This window comes from Corylus avellana, chromosome ca8, assembly GCF_901000735.1.
Source record: "Corylus avellana chromosome ca8, CavTom2PMs-1.0".
NCBI lineage: Eukaryota > Viridiplantae > Streptophyta > Magnoliopsida > Fagales > Betulaceae > Corylus > Corylus avellana.
The window spans coordinates 16,100,918-16,116,775 of NC_081548.1; the positions used below are offsets into that span (position 1 = coordinate 16,100,918).

At 35.1% G+C, this 15,858-nt stretch overlaps 1 protein-coding gene across 1 annotated transcript; it reads right to left on the reverse strand.

Moving 5' to 3' along the window:
• Positions 1-5,020: 5,020 nt before the first annotated feature.
• On the reverse strand, positions 5,021-12,326 carry LOC132190340 (putative clathrin assembly protein At5g57200). The gene is made up of 15 exons (XM_059605300.1): positions 12,233-12,326; positions 12,072-12,141; positions 11,525-11,622; positions 10,492-10,630; positions 10,038-10,165; positions 9,656-9,748; positions 9,467-9,517; positions 8,597-8,662; positions 8,192-8,257; positions 7,983-8,063; positions 7,804-7,881; positions 6,233-6,403; positions 6,062-6,137; positions 5,563-5,678; positions 5,021-5,434 (listed from the first exon to the last, which is right to left on the reverse strand). Exons 1-15 carry the CDS (start codon positions 12,320-12,322, stop codon positions 5,021-5,023), a joined length of 1,737 nt encoding a protein of 578 aa, XP_059461283.1. The 5' UTR covers positions 12,323-12,326.
• Positions 12,327-15,858: the final 3,532 nt, after the last annotated feature.

Below are 15,858 nucleotides of genomic sequence, written 5' to 3' on the forward strand. Positions count from 1 at the left end.
TTCTTAATTATTAAATGCAATTGTTCTTAAATTTCAAAATCAATATTTGTAAAATTCTTCTCTTGTCTTGGAAAGTATTTTACTTTTATCAATCTCAAATCATTCTTGTTTTCTGTGATTATGAGGATGATGGTTATACAATGGGTTTAATTGACATATGATCAATAGGATTTGATAGGCCATGCCTAGGGAAGACGGATTGTACTACACCCTAGTTTAGTGTAATTTAGGTAGACAGTCCATGCCAACCAAAGATGGGTTACACTTATTCATTGATTGTGTGTATCTTGTTAAAAAATTTGATAATTTATACCTAGGGAAGACGGATCGTACTGCATCTTAGTGGTTAGGTGGACAATCCGTGCCAACCAAAGATAGATTATGCTTATTCTTTAATAAGGTAATTTCTTGTTTATTTATAACATGCATAGAATGAATTTTTGGGATTAATTATGATTAGCCATTGTTGTGCGGATAGAGGTGAAGTCAATACCCTACACTCTCTCTTATTTTAAATCTCTTTTATTTTCATGCACTTTAAGTTTTAAAGAAAATCAAATCAATTCTCTTTTTAATTAAGTTAATTTTAATCTTTTGAATTTCGATAATAAAACCCCTACTGTCCTTGAGCTTCGACACCCTCAATATAGCCCTATCCTATAGGATTCGTACTATTGCGAGTGGTTATTTTTATTATTGATATTTTTGGTCAAAAAAAAAAAATACCACATCACCCACCCTCCACACCATCCCTTATTTGAGCAAATATTTCGCATTCCAAATACTTTGCCAAACATACGAGGGTCTTTTACTCAAAGGAGTATCAAGGAACGAGCCATTGGGATAATACTTTTCTTTTAAGACTTTTGCAACAAGTGAGTCCGGGTTTTGAATTAAGTGCCATCCTTGTTTAGCAAGCAATGCTGTATTGAAGCACTCTAAATCACGGAAACCCAATCCCCCTACCACCTTTGCTTTCCCCATTTTTTCCCAACTCATCCAAGGCACCTTTTTGACATTCTCCTTATGCCCCCACCAAAATTTGGCCATCATAGAATTAATCTCATTGCATAAGCCTTTTGGAAGTCAAAAAACACTCATAATGTAGGTTGGTATGGCTTGTACCATTGCTTTCAACAAGATCTCTTTCCCTGCATGAGAGATAAATATTTCTTTCCATGCTTGCATCGTATCCCATATTTGCCCTTTAATCCTTGATGGTAAGGAAACTTTGGATCTACCTATAAGTGCTGGCAGCCCTAAGTATTTTTCATACCTTTAAGTGGAATTAATTCCAGCCATCGATAGAACTTGATCCCTCATGTCAGCTCCAGTGTTATGACTAAAGAAAAGGGAGGTCTTGCCTTTATTAAGCTTTTGGCCGAAAGCTTTCTCATAATCATCTAACACCTTTTGAATACAGAACCACTCGATAGTATCCACTTTGGAGAAAAGAAGACTATCGTCTGCAAAGAAAAGACGATTTAATCTCGTTCCTCCTTGTGTCAATGGGAACCCAGTAATACCCCCTACTCTTTCCATCTTATTAAGTCTTGTACTCAAACCTTTAGCACATAGGATGAAGAAGTATGGTGATAGCGGATCCCCTTGCCTCAACCCTCTTGAAGGAGTAATTTTTCCATAAGGTCTTCCATTAATAAAAACTGAGTAGGTCACCGTACGAACACATGTCATCAACATTTGAACCCACCTGTTGGAAAATCCAATTTTGCTAAGAACCATTTATAAGAATTCTCATTCAACTCTGTTGTATGCCTTACTCATATCCAGTTTTAGTGCCATATACCCCTCCCTTTCCTTCAGCCGTGTATCCATAGTGTGCAGCTCCTCAAAAGCAATTAGAATATTATCTGCAATCAACCTTCTTGGAATAAAGGCACTTTGATTGGGAGATATAATCTCCCCTAGCACCTTCCTCATATGATTTGCTAACACTTTTGCTATGAGCTTGTAAATAACATTACAAAGGCTAATAGGGCGAAATTTAGTAATATGGGTGGGATTTTTTATTTTAGGAATCAAAGCAATGTAGGTTTCATTAATGTCAGTATTAAAAATACCCCCATTAAGAAAATCAAGCACAGCTGCACATACCTCATTCCGGACTGTACCCCAAGCTTTTTGATAAAAGCAAGCTGCAAGTCCATCAGGACCAGGGGACTTCAATGGATGCATCTGAGAGAGAGCAAACTCCACATCTTCTACAACAAAGGGTCGCAAGAGCAATCCATTCATCTCTAGAGTAACCCGAACCTCAAGTCCCTCCAAACAAGCATCTACTCCAATTGTGCTTCCAATTTGAAACAACTTATGATAAAAACTCACGAAAGCTTCACCAATTTCTTCTATTTGGACCACTCTCGATCTTCATCATCACAGACCTTTTTAATATGGTTAATCCTTCTCCGGTGACTCGCCCAAGCATGGAAAAATGGCTTATTTCTGTCCCCATTCTGGTACCAATATTGTTTTGCTCGTTGCTTCCATTTAATATCTTCATGTTCCAATAATTGGTCAATTTCTAATTCCAGCTGTTTTATTGCCTCATGATTCCCATCCCCTTTTCTTTGTTGTGATTGGGCCAATTGCTTTGTTTTCTTTTTCTCCAACTCCTCTACGTTCCCATATTTGCATGTACTCCATCCTTGAAGCCGCGATTGACACTGCTCAATGTTGCGTCTCATGGTCATCATTGCCCCACCTTGCATGCTCACTCCCTCCCAAGCATATTCAATTATCTTGCCACAATTTGGATCTAGCCAGCATCTATCTTCAAAGTTGAAGCCTTGTCGTCCATCCCTACAGTCCTGCTCATTCTTGTCAAAAATTACTAACAAAGGATTGTGGTCTGAAGCCCTGGCAGCAAGAACAACTACCTCCGCCTCTCTGTGGTGCTCACACCAAGTGCTAGTGGCTAAAGCTCTGTCTAATCTCACTTGTATAACTATACCATTAGTTCGTTTATTAGACCAAGGCCTACCCTCTATCACCCTTTTCTTATCATTGAAATCTGCAAACTCAAACACGCACACATTGTCCTACACTTCTTTGAACACCATCGACCCTACCGTGCACCATATACGTGATAAGACGCTCCTGAATGCCTCCTTATTCACTTTCTTCTCATCTCCAATTCTACCCACTAAACATCTCACTCCTTTTTCTTTGTCTGTCGCTACTTCACCTTCAGAGATTGTGATGCCTAGTTTTTCCCCTCCTATGAGAGAGATCCTTCCACATAACGTCTCCAGATCATCCCCCATACTCATTCTCCAAGCCCATCACTTCACCCTGTCACCGGTAAAAGACTATTCCATCAACCCTAGTTTCCTCCAAGAGAGAATGGACACCTTTTGTTATTATTTACAAGTTGATTGACTAATTTATATCTTTCATACATAAAGTAAATATTGTCATTAATGTTTCATACTCTTATTAAATATCATACTCACTTTTGATTACCCACGTTATAATTGAGGTAGTATTGACTGAATTACTTGATAGACTAATTTTGTCATTTATGAATCTATACAAATTAAATTCATTAATCTTGTATTCATAATTAATATATATACATAACTTTCAACCATTATTTATACCATTTATTTGACCAAGTTAACATGTAAAAGGCACATATTTTATAATCTTATTAAAAAACTAAGATGAATGAATCTCAGCTTTATACTTACATTATGTATACAAGTTCAATTCTTTGTCCATGAGCTTAATATTCATGGTACTATGGTAGTGGTATAACAGTTTACTAAATAACATTATTCTTTATGAAAATATTTTTACGAGTTTTGGCTTTTTTTGTTGAGTAAAACTAGTCTTGAGCTTGACTTGATTATTATTTTTTAAGACCAGTCAATCATTCCATTCCTCATTGATGAATATTTTGAACAGTATGTTCGAACATTACAATATCAGAAACACATTGAGGGGCTTCCTCTATATGAATCACTTCATCAATAACTAGGAGTGTACTATTTGTTAGCTTATGAGTTGTTTCGTTCGCCTTTCGTCGAACATGAGAGACTCTCCATTGTAAAAGAGATTGCGGCACAATTCTAGCATTGCCAATTAATTAGCCATAGCAACACCAATTTTGTCCCTCCTTCCTTAAAGCTTGCACCACCTGTAACGCATCTTCTTCCAGCTTCACCTTATTCCACCTCATTTCTTTGACAAAAATAATTACCTGTAAAGCCGCAATGGATTTAGCGACAACTGGGTCAGTAATATTACATTTTAGGGATTGCAAGGTAGCCATCACCTCACTCATACACTCACATACAATCACTCTGATGCCCATCTTCTTATTGTGTTTATCTACCGCAGCATCCCAATTGACTTAATTATTTAATAAAGAGTAATGTTATTTAGTAGACTGTTATATAACTACTATATCACTAAAATGATATTGGCAATAAAAATCAATTCTTAATTTATTTTTTTTACAAGTGTTGATCCAATGACTGATTTTTACTGCGACACCATCAAGTTTTATGGTAGTCGTACACTAATATACTAAATAGCATTACTATTAAATAAATGAACATAAAAGAGTTCTTTTCATAACTGAATCCAAACTGTTTATGAATGGTTTAATTGTTTCCAGCCCTAAGGATATCTCTTGAGCTTGGTAATAGCAAGAAAAAGGTAACCTATTAACATTGTATTAATACTTGCCATACATGAACAGGCATTGAACACTTCAAAGACTCCAAGATGCGAAATTATCTTGAGATCAGAATTCTTTTCGGCAGGAATGCAAGTCAAGAAGCAATTATACAAACATGATAGATGACCAAACAATACATCCATTTTGCCTTAGATTCAATATCAAATAGTCCTTTGATACAGAAAAACATACATTTCACAATTTATGGAGCAAACAAAGAATGAGATTATCAAACTCCAAAACAATTAAAAGGATTCCCTACTCCTAAAATTAAAGAATGTAATAAAATTAATTAAAAAAAAAAAAACTAAACCTCTAAATCAGGTTGGGATTTCCCTGTTGTGGCATTGAACTTTGTGGGTGGCTAAGGAATGGATCTCCAAAGGGATTAGAAGAACTCATATGTTGTATCTGTTGTTGAGGAAATTGAGATTGTGGAGAATATTGGGATTGATACTGGAAAGGTACCACCATGGTGTTGAGTTGCTGTTGTTGAAACATCATTTGCTGCTGTTGGTTTTGCTGCTGTTGCTTAGCCATCATGTCCATCTGCACATTGGTTGGTGGTGCTATGTTGGTGGACATTATAAATGGATCCTGTCGTTGATCGAATGGATTTTGCACAGTCGTCCCGCCATATCCATACCCTGCATCCTGAAGTTGTATCTGTCTTCTGGCAGCTTCATCTTCATACAAGCTATCGAGTAATAGCTTGTCAAACCCGCCAGCCTTAATCAAAAAACCAAAATAAGGCACATCAGCCAATGTGAAATGAGTGTGAAATGGGGGTGGAGATCAAGTAGCATTACTCATAAGCAATTGATATTAAGATTTTGTTTCAAGCAAAGAATACAAACCAATTTGCTTTCCACCAACTGGCTAGGGTTGTTGCTTGGTGTTGTAACGAGAGATAGCTCCCATCCTGAAGTCCCACCGATATCTCTCAGACTACTATTAAATGAAGAATCATTTCCTGCATATTTCAAAAAATAGAATATCAAACAAACATGCACAGTCAAATTGAATTGTGGGAGTGACAGAAAAAAGAAAGAAAATTTTGAATTTTTGATAAGATGGTATCAATATGCCTGAATTAGAAAAAAGACCATGATAAAAGTTTGCCTTTGGAGATCTCTTCTACTGTGTAATTTCTTTAAAGCAAGTTACCATGTTTCTCCATCAGCTTTGTGCTTAAAAGGAAAATGGGCAACATTCATTCAAAAAGAGTGTTTTTTGATCACCATGCCTTTGCAGCACCAAACGAGGCCTCAAGCACACAATGAGTGCATTAACATTTATACCCTACCAGGGACACATGCACCAAATATCTCAAGTATCAGAAACCATGCAACCTACCAGGTGGAACTATGGCAAGAGCCAAAGCATTGCCTTCCTCCAGTTCTGCAGCTCTTGGATTAATTTCATTTAGCCCCTGCCAAAAAAAAAATGGTGCAAAAAAATTAAAAAATAAGAAATTTACCAAATCAACAAAAACAAAAACATGAGGTACATATACAAACAACTCACCAGTAGATCCCTAGTATCTTCAGTTGATATCAATGGTGGAGGTTCCACCTCCTCTTCCTTAGGTTCCTCCGTAAGCGGTTTTTCCTCAGATTTTTCCTCTTGTTTTTCAGTTTCAGGAGGTTCTTCAGGTTCATCAGCTTTTATTGTCAACCTCTCTGTCTCTTGATACTCCTGATGTTAGAAAAATACATATATGAGAAACCAAATATAGACAATTCCCTATACCATACTATATCTTATATTAAATCAATTTGGACATGGTCAAAATGAATGGAGGATAACTAGGCTAAAAACAATTTTCCTTTTTCTTTTTAGAATTCCAACAAAGAACAAGAATTTTGAGAAAGAATATGGAAAACTCAGCGACTCTATAACTTTTTCTTATGCATTAATTAGGCTGAAAAGTGGAGACTTGAGTAAAATCTTAGAAAAATGGTCCAAGTAAATAAAAGATACAAATTGCTTAGGTTGCTGATATTCAGACTGAATTTTGTAATAGGAACAAATCCAAAATCCCTTATTATTAAGAGTATAAATACTAAAAATGTGAGCAACTAGCTCAGATAATGCAACATTAATCTATTTCCTGATAGATAGTAGTCAAATCATCAACTCATTTGATGCTAGGACTGAGTAAGAAAGGGCTTACAAACATCAAATTGCAACTGATTGAAACAAGCATTTAGGAGGAAGAAGGTAAAAAGAGCAATGTGAATGGTATCTTTTTCTTTGATTTTTTTTTCCCCTTTATAAATGTAGTCCTTTCCTACAACAGAGCAATATCAATGGTCTCAGGAGCACTAAAATGAGCTCCTCTCATACAAGATTGATGTATATATTACTTTGACTGAAATGAATCCAAATTGGCCATATTTATTATGTTGATGTTTGAATGTATAGAAGTTATTGAGAAAGCCAAAAACAACCAATGCAAAGTCGTAGAAATGTCAATCAGATAAGCCTGTACATCATCTCAAAACATGTATATATGACAAAAATTGCAGAACTGCATAACCATATATCACAGTAAATAGATTTAAGGCATTTTATGTTCAGCTTTACTCAAGTACTGTAACCAAATCCGGGTGATCATTGAAGAAAAGCATTTTTTTTCAATCTCATATTTGTGACTAAGGGCATGTTTGAGATTGCGTTAGAGAGCTTAAAAAGTACTTTTATAGTAGTTAAAAAGCCGTGCCAAACAAAAGTTGACTTGTTTGGTAAAAAATTTCAAAAAGTACATTTTTTTAACTTTTTTAATCTAAAAATTGCCAAAAAAACATTTTTTGACTTAAAATCTCCATTTCTTAAACGCAATCCCAAACAGGCTATAAGAACATTGTATCTTCTTTTCGACAGTAGAGAAGGCTTTCATTGTGCAAAATTTTTTAAGCAGACTTCATATTGCTGCTTCTCTGCAGTGGGATAATAGACCAATGTATAAACATATACATATACATATACACATATATTGCTGCACAGGTACATGCCTGCATAGAGAAAAGCATACACATGGACTCGTGCATATAGATATGTCAGAAAGCACTAGTCATTTGAACACATTTTCTCACCAGTCTTTTATTTACAGAACCTGTCTGAGGTGCTTCTTTTATATACTCTTCCATTGTTGCAAGGAATGAAGGAGGTGGCTGATTAGAGCGCAAAAAAGAAAGAAAAAAAAAAGAGCTTGTTAAAATAACATTCATTTAGCACCAAATTAGATGTCATCTTTTTTAGGCAAAAAAGGAACCTGTCTCAATGTAGGAAACTGAAAGTTCCTAGCAAGATCCAAACCCTTGCAATAATCATATAAATCAGCAAGATTTTCTGCCTGTATTACAAGAAAACTTAAAGGTTTCAGTTCAAAAGAATATCTATGAAGTAGACCCTCATTAAATACAGGAAGCAGTTCACTGGAATCAATACTGTCAAGAAAAAGTTCCAAAGAACATTGTAAACCTGTTGGCCAGCTCTTTTGTAAATATTGAGAGCTTTAACAGCATCATGTCTTGACATATCAAAGAACTGCAGGAATGTGTGGGGTAAAGGTTATATTATAAGGAACTAAAAAGTACATAATACAATTGATTTTAGAGCATGTTTGGGATTGGGTTTGAAAAATAGAGCTTTTGAGTCAAAAAGCGCTTTTTGACAAAAGCTTCATTTTTAAGCTTTTGCTAAAAATGCCTTTTTGACTATTTTTAGGTTTTTTGGACTCTTAAAAGCGCTTTCAATTATTTTTACTAAACGGGTATTTTTTTCTTCAAACGAACTTTTTGAGTGTTAAACGCACTTTTAGGCCTCTCAAACGTACACCCAAAGAGACCCTTAGTCCAAACAACAATAATCATAATAAATTCCTACCATGTCCACGAGATTTATAATCCCATCATTGACTGCGCAGTATACCTTAAAGCTCTCTTTCAACACCTACATGAACAATGTGGTTGAAACTCAAAAGTTACAAACAACCATAATAAAAAATGTGAAAAATTAGTACTTTTTAGAATAATGATTAAATCATTAAATTCATTTATTCATATAAGCTTAAGTTTTTAGGATAAGTGGTGATTTAACATAGTATCAAAGCTAAATGTCCTGAAATCGAATCTTGTCTCAGTTATTTACCCCTATTTTAATTAAATATTTCACGTGTTGAGCCTCACCAACTAAAAGGGAATTTGAGCTCACACGTGAGGGGAGGTGTTAGAATAATTATTAAATAATTAAATTCATCTGCTAAAACTTTTAAGACAAGTGATGATTTAACACTAATGTACCAAACGGCATCAGTAAAAAAGAAAAAAAAGAAAGACATTTTTGTTTAGTTATCTCTTCATTATGCGAGTGGAAAGACGAACAGATATGTAGGTATCTTTCTAGATAATTACCCACCCAAAAGTACCAGACAAGCATCGGTATCCAAAAGAAAGTAGCATTTAACTACTCTCTAAGGCAACAAGATCTCAAAATTAAAAAAGAAGGAATGCACTGGTTAAAGTTGAAGGAATCATATAAAAAGGAACAAGATTTAGCGAACCAGTTTTTAAAATATTTTAAGATTTAGTCGAAAAACTAATAAAAAAAAATACATGTATCCACAAACATGCTGATCTGCACATATTTCTGCTAGAAAAAAAGAAGAAGAAAATCTCATTGCAATGCTAAGAAAACTTTGCTCAGCTATACCGCAAAAAGCACTACTTGAAATATATAAATGCATATCATGCATACCAGGGCCAAGGCGTACTGTATGAGATAATTGCTATAAGCTGCTCCTTCAGGCTGCAAAACTCAGAATATTAGAAAGGCCATCCCCCTAGGACATCAAAATGGCAACTAATCCAGTGGAAAGATGTCAAATTCAAAGGCTAAAGTTATGACCAACCAAATTGAAATCAGGTAATCCATATAAAATGTTACCTGGCAACCAATAAGGCGATATAGCAGCTGCTGCAATGCAGGTAGCTGCTCCAACAGCTCTTCACAAGCCAACATCCTTGTTCTACTATGTACCTACAAATTAATGATATCTATTGAATTTTAACCATGATATAATGGACTTAGAGCCTGTTTGAGATTGCGTTTGAAAAATAGAAATTTTTAGTCAAAAAACATTTATTGACAAAAACTTCATTTTTAAGCTTTTTAGACTCTTAAAAGCGTTTTCAATTTTTTTTATCAAACAGATACTTTTTTTTTTTTTAAACAAACCTTTCCAGTGTTAAACACACTTTTAGGCCTTTCAAATGCACACCCAAACAAGCCCTTAAAATATGGTATAAAAATTATGCAAAGCACACACCTTGCTTGCTGCTGGCGATGACTTTGTCAAACGCTCTGACTCAATATCATATTTCAACACTCTAAAACACTCAAGTCGTTCCTCTAGAAAGAGTGCATAAGTCCGAACCCATGCAGAACAATCCCAAGCTACGTACCAAGAGAAATTTGGTCTAAGAAAGAGATTTTACATAAAAATGACAAAGTTTTTCTCTAAACTTGGTTGGAGGAATTTCCTTTAACTTAGTCTATAAAAGTGATATGTATCCATTTTTTTAATAACATTTGTGATACACATGAGTTTTTAATAAAATTTATTCCAACTTTGTTCCTGCTATTAAAAAAATATGTATATCTCACATGTTCAAGGGACACGTGTCACTTTTATATACTAGGTTGAAGGAAATTCTTTCAACCCAGTTTGGAGGACAACTTTGTCCACATAAAAATCTAATCACTGGGCAGAAGTAATTTACCAAGAGGGCTTGAATCATCTTTGAAGTTGGATATTTGGAGGATGTGTCCTCTGTATGAGTAATTTAGAAGCTCCTCTCTAAATGTAGGATCGCCCTCTCTCAATGTCCTGTGAATGACTATCAATGTCTTTATAGCAACCTGTAAGTAGAAGAACAGAATTTAGAAAACATCATTCCTATAAAAATTACTGCATTTTGGTAAATTTTTGAATTTACCATGTTTGTAGCTATAGAATAAGAACACTCCTAACACTAATTTCTGCATCAAATGTCAACATATGGATGTCATAAAACATCTTTATGTTTTGCTACACGATTTAAATAATTTGTTAAATCCCCATTTATCTCAAAACCTAGAACACTCATGGGCTCGAACTCCTTCTTAATAAATGAGGGGGTGGGAGTTGGATAATTTGGTTACGAAAATGGGGTTTTCGCATTTCGCACCGCTATTAATTGATAAAATCGAAATTTTCACCGACTTATTCCGCCAACTTTTTGTTCCGTTACCGAATGGCGGTCGGTAATGTCGGTTCGATAATATCAGTCGGTAATGGTGGTTGGTGTCAATCAATAGAAAAAGTCTACCGCCTACCGGGTATCGGTTAAGCGGTGTCGGTCGGTTCTCGGTTGGTAGGCGGTTAATTTGCTCACCCTAAGTGAGGCAAAACACGTCGATTATTTAATTGAAATGGGAGGTGAATAATGGAGACATGGTTTAAACTCAGAACCTCTAACTCTAATATCATATTAAATCATCATTTATCCCAAAAATTTAAGCTTATAAGAAATTATTGATTTAATCATTTAATTTATATTTTAACATAATTTTCTATAACTAGAAACCCCTTGACCCCATGTTGTATAGTTCTATTGAAAAGCATCAATTACGAAATATTTTCAAAATTCTTTAGACATTCGAACTTCCCAACAATTCAAAATCCAATCAATATGTGTCCCAGAAACAAGCAATAAAGAAACTAAAAAAAAAATCGTTGAGAAAAGAATGAATACAAAGATGAAGAGGCATTACAATCCAATTTCTGGTCTTGGATAATCTCTTTGAAAGTGCTTGTATGCAGTAGGCCACATCGGCCCTTGGACGTACCACTGATGTTGCTGAAAAAATTTCTACAATGAAAAGAAAAAAACGGATCACAAACCCAGAAAACATTTCCCAAAAAGTTTAAGTTTAAAGAAAATGCTTGAATTCAACCATTTAATTTATATAACATTCTCTTTTATAAGTGAGGTTCAATAATTGAAAACAATGTTCAAATTTAGGACCTTTGGATCAAATGCTAAATTAAATCACCATTTATTTCAAAAATTTTAGCTTAAAGAAAATTGTTTAGTTTAATAATTTCATTTATATTTAACACAATCTGACACGCAAAGACCCAGCTTGAGATTTGAATCAAGAAATCATGGCAAAAATAGTATGAAAAAAAAAAAAAAAACTCAAACCAAATTGTTATTTGGAGCATTGTTCTATACAGATCCAAATTCTCAATGATATCAAATTCTTACATGAAAATTCTAAAAACAAATGAAAAGTTCAAAAGAAAAAGGCTCAGTACTTCTAACGTGACGCTCCTTAGGAGGGCACTCGACGTGATTGGTGGCCTTTACGACGGCAATGTCCAAATCCTTCCAACAAAGAAAACAAATTTTTATGTATAGAATTGAAAAAAAGAAAAAGAAAAAGGGAATCTATCAATGCATGTATTCAAGCGGGTACCTTGAATTCGCTGTTGACCTTGGCAAGGCCAACCTTGGTGGAATCCTTGAGAGCTCCATAGGCTTTCCGGAAGGTATCAAACGTCCCCATTTGCAATGGGATTATTTTGTTTCTAACCGGAGGAGAAGGGAGAGAGAAGGAAGAGATAGGTGTTCTTCTTCGTCGTAACCGTGTCGAGCCAACAACAAACAACCAATGACTCTCTCTTTCTCTCTCCGTCTCTCCAAAATGTGCGCAATGAATAGAAATGTGGTGTTTCAGTAGTTTTGTTTTTGTCCGAGGGGAGAAACGTTAGGTTTACTAAAGTTGGTTTTCAAATGATGTGTCACCCTCTCATAAGATGATGACACATTTTTCAAAACAATAAATTTTATGAAATAGTAACACATCACTTGAAAATCAATTTTTGATGAGAAAATATGGTAAGCTAGGTGTTGTATATTTTTATTTTATTTTTTTCTGTCAATAGAAAATGAGGGGTTCTCTTTTAATTTGTTTTTGGTTGGCATGGCCTGCCTCACATGTCAGCATGGTACGTATGAATCATTCGTCATCATTCTAATCAAAACTACGTAGGAATCATGCATGTAGTTTAAAGAAAATGTGGCACTATTCGTTTGGCCTACGTTGTTTATAATGTTTGATAACATACTAATGCGTGTCGGGGAAGCAATTGCTACATTCCAGACCGTTAGATGCATCTAACGGCCTGGAACATGCCACCTAATAAAACAATTATATGTCATGTGCCGCTGTGCGCCAAAACACTCGTATTTCCCTCCAAGGCCTTTTGCACTTCTTCTTCTTCAACTTTTGCCAAAAAAAAGTTTCCAATCTTCTGCAACTTTCTAAAATCAAAGATAAAGCTCTACGACCCGAATCGCTATATACATATATACTTCTGAAAAACGTTGAACAAAGATGTAGAGCTCTCATTTTTCTCCTATCTTCTTCTCTTGAAGTGGTGGAGCCACGTGTCGGCCAGAGGTGGCTGTGGCCCCCAATAAGTTTTTTTTTGAAAAAAAAAATTAAATAGGATCAGCATTGAGATTTTTTTTTTATTATTATTTTAAATAGGGCCCCTCCATTCTCTTGAAAGAGTGAAAGTTCATTTGTTTTTTTTTTTTTTTTAAATAGGGCCCAATATGCTGCAGGCTGCAGCTAGCCCCTCCATATTAAAAAAAAAAAAATTAGTTTATGTTTCTTTTGGGCCTTTGGCGGCTGCATGGTCTCATATTATTTATTAAAAAAAATTTGTTTTCCCCCTTTCTCAGAATCTCAATTTCACGCATCTTCCTCTTCTCCCTCTCTCCGGCTCTCCCCTTCAGTGACTCAGTCCCTCTCATTTCTCAAGTCTGCAGAGTGCAGACTGTCTCAATCGCTCGCTCTCTCTCTCACTCTCTCACAGTCACAGGTAGTAGACGCTTTGGAGATCAGGTGGGTTTTGCATTTTTTGTTCCTTAAAATTTATTTAGGGTTAATTTTATACATTTAACCTTGATTTTTTTCCTCCTTAAGGCTTAATGGGTTATGGGTGTCATGTATTTTCAGGGCAGAAAATAGGTGGTCATTGGTCAGATTGACAGATTGGATTGGGTCCATTGGGAGCTTGGATTTTTACCAGAAACACTAAGGTAGCTATCCCAAGAATCTGCTTAATATATATTTTTTATTCTGATTCCTGAAAGTGTTATGATATTGTTTAGCCTCTTTGGCTCTTTAGGAATTGGCTGGTTTGCTATTATTTATTAAAAAAATTTTGTTTTCCTCCCTTTCTCAGAATCTCAATTTCATGCCTCTTCCGAGTTTTCTCCCTCTCTCCTCCCCAGGGCCTCAGTCCCTCTCAAGTCTGAAGTCTCAATCACTCTCTCTCACTCTCAGTCTCTCACAGATAGTAGACGCCTCGGAGATGTGATAAGTGGTATCAGGTGGGTTTTGCATTTTCTGTTCCTTAAAATTTATTAGGGTTAATTTTATACATTTAACCTTGATTTTTTCTCCTTTAAGGCTTAATGGATGTCATGTATTTTCAGGGCAAAAAATAAGTGGTCACTAGTCAGATTGACAAATTGGATTGGGTCCATTGGGAGATTGGATTTTTACCGAAAACATTGAGGTAGGTATCCCAAGAATCTGCTTAATTTTTTTTATTCTGATTCCTGAATGTGTTATATTGCTGCTGTGTTATGATATTGTTTAGCCTCTTTGGCTCTTTAGGCTTTGATCAAATTAAAAGAAAAAATTGAATAATACATGTTAGTGGTACCCATTAACCATTATAAATAGACATCAATTTGATGTAGAACAATTAAACAATACGGCAAAAATTGTAGTATAACTGAAAGTCTGAAAGCTTGAAACTGAGCGAAATTGTTGTTGTGTTACTGTTTAGCCTCTTAAGGCTTTGATCAAATTAAGAGAATAATACATGTTAGTGGTACTACCCATCATAAATAGTTGCATTTGTTCTATTATCGGTAATGTATATTAGTAATTCGATCGTCTATCTTACAGGGTTGTGATTTAACTTGAAAATTTTAGGTTCATGCATCATGTCAAAGTTTAAAACTATTGATTCGTTCTTTAAAAGGAAAGAAGTCGACATTTTGAAAGTAATACACCGTTGGATCTTAATGCCGGAACTTCAAATCCCGATGAGCGTCATCTTAAATCTTCAAGGGTTGAAGATGAAGAACATCCTTACAGAGAAGATCTAATTGCGGAGACACAAGAGGTTCGTTTTAAATTATCCACACTTAATGTTGATGAAGTTGATGTTTCTTCTATAGAACGAGATCCAGGATTACGTCTCCGATGTGGGACTATCCAGTCAATCAACGGGATGAAATAAGATGGGCTTATTCGAAACTTGGTCCAAATCAACTTATTCTTCGAAAGGAACAATATCCACTTTTTGGACCAGAAAAGCACCCTCGTCGCTTTCAAGCTTCTTGGTTCACACAATTTTCAACTTGGCTTGAGTATTCTCGTTCTACGGATGCTGCATATTGTCTACCATGCTATCTTTTTTCTATGAAAGCACTTGGACGTCCTGGATGAAATGTATTTACTATAAAGAGATTTAGAAGTTGGAAAAAGGTTCATGATGGAAAAAATTGTGCCTTTTTACTCACCTTGGGGAGGATCCTTGTTCACCTCATAATAATGGTTTGAAATATTGTGAGGATTTGCAAAATCAAGCACATCATATTGATAAAGTATTGAATGCACAAAGTACCGAACAAATTCTAAATAATCGACTTCATGTGAAAACTTCTATTGATATTGCTCGGTGGCTTGCATTTCAAGGATGTGCTTTTAGAGGTTATGATGAGACTCTTGATTCAAAAAATCGAGGTAATTTTCTTGAGATGATTCAAATTTTGGCATCATATAATGAGAAAGTTGCAAGTGTTGTTTTGGAAAATGCTCCACAGTATACTTCACATACAATTCAAAAGGAGATTTTGCATGTCATTGCAAGTAAAGTGCGAAATAAAATTCGTGAAGATATTGGAGACTCTAAATTTTGCATTATTGTTGATGAAGCACGAGATGAGTCTAAGAGAGAGCAAATGGCTATTGTTTTGAGATTTGTTAACAAATATGGTTTTATACAAGAAGGT

Excerpts from the sequence above, each read along its gene's own strand:
- LOC132190340 (XM_059605300.1), bottom strand. The coding sequence starts at position 12,322 with ATGGGGACGTTTGATACCTTCCGGAAAGCCTATGGAGCTCTCAAGGAT. Across the intron at positions 11,623-12,071 it reads TAAGGAGCGTCACGTTAGAA|AAATTTTTTCAGCAACATCA; the intron begins GTACTGAGCCTT and ends TTTTCATTGTAG. Across the intron at positions 8,258-8,596 it reads TTATAAATCTCGTGGACATG|TTCTTTGATATGTCAAGACA; the intron begins GTAGGAATTTAT and ends ACATTCCTGCAG.